At 39.8% G+C, this 4043-nt stretch overlaps 1 protein-coding gene across 1 annotated transcript in view; it reads left to right on the forward strand.

The window, feature by feature from the left end:
* Nucleotides 1–4043, forward strand: part of si:ch73-60h1.1 (calcium/calmodulin-dependent protein kinase type IV) — a 19172-nt gene that overhangs the window by 10013 nt on the left and 5116 nt on the right. The window contains exons 6-7 of the mRNA XM_008305000.1: nt 2948–3038; nt 3577–3651. Of these exons, the coding sequence (XP_008303222.1) occupies nt 2948–3038; nt 3577–3651 (166 nt within the window). The remainder of the gene's footprint in view (nt 1–2947; nt 3039–3576; nt 3652–4043) is intronic.

A 4043-nucleotide genomic window follows, 5' to 3' on the forward strand; every position in this document is an offset into this window, starting at 1 on the left:
ACTACAGAAATGCTGTCCTCTACAAAGACAGGAACTGTAGAACTATGGAAACCAAGCCCTGGTTTCAGTGTTCACTTCTGTCTGAATTTTCAGGTTCTGATCAATCAGTGGATCCATTTACCTGCATATTAGATTACTGCCTCCCTCACCATCTGTTCAGCATCTGGAGCCCCACATCCAACCTCACCTAGGAATTGGGTGTTTTTAGATCTGAAAGGTGTCATGGGTTCAGCAGATCATCATCCTCTCAAAATAAATCTAGATGTAACATTATCTTAGCACTTTGAAAGGAGCGAGGTTAGCAGTTTCAGGTTCACACTTAGCTCAGACAAACATCTCTGCACTAGATGCACAGAGATAAAACTGATATCCAACTGAAAGGAAAGAATTTATCTTTCCATTCACCCAGAAACCATATTCAGTTGTAACAGAAGTCTTCTTACTAACTGTTCAGTGGCAGGTTCAGTTTGGTTTCTTATGTAGGAGGGAGCCCTCCTCCACCTGATGAATCACATCTTCCTGTTTCTCAGCAGATTTAATCAAAGTTACAGTGGCACTAAATCACATTTTAAGGTCAGCATGCGATGGTTAATAAAAACTGTGTTCACTCTAATGCTTATACAACACTGTGCTGTTCACAGACAGAACTGATTTTAAAAGTCAGTAATAATCATAATAACATCTAATTATTGCCAGCTGGAATTAAAAAAACCTGAAGCTGGTAGGAAGCCTTTGTCACAGCTGCTCTTCTGTCAGTAATTATAATGGATAACACTCATAGGCTGAGAGGAACGTCTGCCTGGCAAGACCAGCTCAGGAAATAAAACACAGGTGTTGATAAGGATGTTTGTTGGCATTAAATAATATTTATAATGTTGTGGGAGCTGTTTGACTCAATCCAGAGACATAATTAACAAATGTAATAAAGAGCAGAGTCATAAACATACTGATAAAAGCTACTAATTATTAACTGATGATTCTCCTACCACCATGGAAAGAACAATAACAAACACTTATTTACAGTATAATATCATGTTTGAAAAATTCTAATCAGGCTTCAGTCAGTCACATAATTTTTTAGTTATCCTCTCCTGCATCGATTACTTGTGGAGTACCTCAAGGTACAATTCAAGAGCCAATTTTTTTTCAGTCACTGTATACGCTGCCCTTTTGCTCCATGTTCTGTAAACAAACGGTATATTTCCACTGCTATGTTGATGACACCCAAATATACCTCCAACTAAATTCAGATAAACCCTCCATTGCACCTCTCTGGGCCTGTCTTCAGCAGGTGGAGTGCTGCTACAACTATCCACAGCTGAACCACTGTAGCACTGAGGTGATTGTGTTTGGTCACAAAACAGCAGCCATCACCAGCCATCAAGGACCATTAACAGTAATTCTTCAAGCCCATGTCAGGAATCTTGGTGTCATCTTTGACCCCACTTTGACATTTGACAGACACATTAGTTTTGTAGTTTGAGGATGCTACTTTCAGCTGAGTCCATTCTCAGCCTTAAAGACATGAAGACGGTAATGACTGTACTAATTTCCTCAAGGCAAGATCATTATAAATGATAGTATCTGAGTATTGGTCAGTCCTTACTGTCTTGTCTGCAGCTGCTGCAAGACTTTCAACTGTTACCAAAAGAAAAGGAAAGCATTACACCTGTACTTTCATCCCGACACTGGTTAGAGTTGAACAGACTCAATTTTAAGATTCTTTTATTTGTCTATAAAGCCATGCAAGGGTTGGCACCTGGGTATATATCTAGTCTGTCTCACCTCCACCTCAAGTCCCCTTAGATCCTTAGAACAGCTGCTGTTAACTGTTCCATGATGAAGGACGGTGGATGAGGGGAGAGCGAGACATTACATTGTCAGCTCCAAAGCTTTGGAACAACCTTCGTCTTTTAATAAATGTTCCTCCTCTAGTGATATTTTCAAGAAAACCTCAAGATGCACATGTTGTCAATGACTTTTGGCTGCTTTAAACCCTGTTGTATAAACAAATGTAATTTGATATGTATGGAAACGTACACACACACACACACACACACACACATATATATTACTATATGGTGTATGTATATACTTAAGTGGTTTCTGTATTGTTTAATCAGTAATCTGTGTTCAGTTGCAGGTGTAACTATAGTGTGGGAGTTGCTATAGTTGGTTAGCTTGCATTAGTTGCAGGTGTTACTGTATTGTTGCAGTAGCAGGTGTTGCTCTGGTTGCTATGTTCAGTTGCAGGTGTTGCTGGAGCATCATTGTTGCACATGGCAGCAGCGTGCAGCGGTTGCAGGTCTCTTATGTAACAGCAGCTTCCATCCTGCTGCTGAACAGATTAAAACCAGAGAGGATTAACACACACACACACACACACACACACTCACACACACGCTGACCACAGCTGACCTACATTTCCCACGCAGAGAAACATACGCCTGTTTATATATGCGTGTTGTGCTTATGTGTGTATTTGTGTGTGTGTGTTTACATGTGTTAATATTTGTGTGTATTAGGATTACAGTACAGTTGTATTTGTTGTATCAGATGTGAGTGTGGCGTTAATCTGCAGTGGAGAGAAACATCCTGCAGCCCCTGAACACATCAACATCTTCATATAGCAGTTTCTCAACATCTGAGTCGAGAGCTGTTTTATACGTCTGTGATTAGAAATATGTGGAATAGAAAAGTGTTTAGTTCACTGACTTTAATAAAAGTGGGATAGTCAAACATCAGTTTGTAAACAGTCTGTAATAACAGCAGAATATTCTGAAGTGATGTCATGATTTTGCACTATTATAATTCACTGACACCAATTACCCCCATCCCAACACCTGCACATCAGCCTTTCTTTACATCTCTAGTTTGTTGTATTGTGACAATTTTGTGATGAAGATGATGAGGGCTTTTTCCACTCATGTTGTTTCCTGTGTTTCAGTATTTACATGAGAACGGTGTTGTGCATCGTGACCTCAAACCGGAGAACCTGCTGTACGCCGACCTGTCTCTGGACGCTCCGCTGAAGATAGGTAACAAAACTGCTTAAACATCAAATATGATAGAAAGTTTATTGATTATTAGGCTACAAACGGATAAAAATAAAACTATTTATTCCCCGATTTCATGGAGTGGCCTAAACTTTTGAAACCTGAACACATCAACATCTTTTCACAGCAGTTTCTCCGCATCTCAGGAATATAAATCAGTATAGAAACACAATTGCGTTTTCTTCCAGTGGCCATCAGTCCTCTGTTGGTTCATTATTTGGTCCGTTTTTGGAGAAGCCTCTCTGCAGCCAGATGGCCGGTGAGCCCCTGGCTAACACTTACAGATGGAAGGAGCCCACATTCAGCCTCCGCTCTCTTTGAGCGAGACTTCTCTCCGCCAACACCTTCCTTTAGTTCAGAGACTCTCCTGCAGAGAAACACATTCTCTTCCACCTCCACTCCTCGCTGCTTCACCCCCTCGTTTCTATTTACGTAGAAACAGCAGAAACACGCACCAATTTTTAATGAAATATTTCATCTCAATTCACTTCTAATGAGGAAGTGTGCTCCTCTCTTACAGCTGACTTTGGTCTCTCCAAAATCATCGATGACCAGGTGACCATGAAGACTGTATGTGGTACTCCAGGGTACTGTGGTAGGTACACAGACGTGATGCGCAAAAAACTATACTGTGCAGAAGCTGAACCAACAATAATGCACGATTTAGTAGCAGGATTAGGTGTTGTAATGGGAATAATAAATGTAGTAAGTGTATTTAAGTAAATAGTAGCAACATTAGTGGAAGTTTTACATATTTTAGTAGTTGTAGTAAAAAGTGTAGGACCAGTAATAGATGTAGTAGGAGTATCCCACAGGGTACTTCTGCAGTAGCCAGAGGAGATTAAAAAATGATTGCCTTAATTCAAAAATAAAGTTACAATTTAATGAAAGAATTGAATGAATTTGAGCAGATCTGAGCATAAAATATATAGCTAACAGCTGAAATTGTTGGCTAACACTAAAATAAGTAAATTGCTATCTAAATCT

The sequence above is a fragment of the Stegastes partitus genome, unplaced genomic scaffold (assembly GCF_000690725.1).
Source record: "Stegastes partitus isolate 25-593 unplaced genomic scaffold, Stegastes_partitus-1.0.2 Scaffold2374, whole genome shotgun sequence".
NCBI lineage: Eukaryota > Metazoa > Chordata > Actinopteri > Pomacentridae > Stegastes > Stegastes partitus.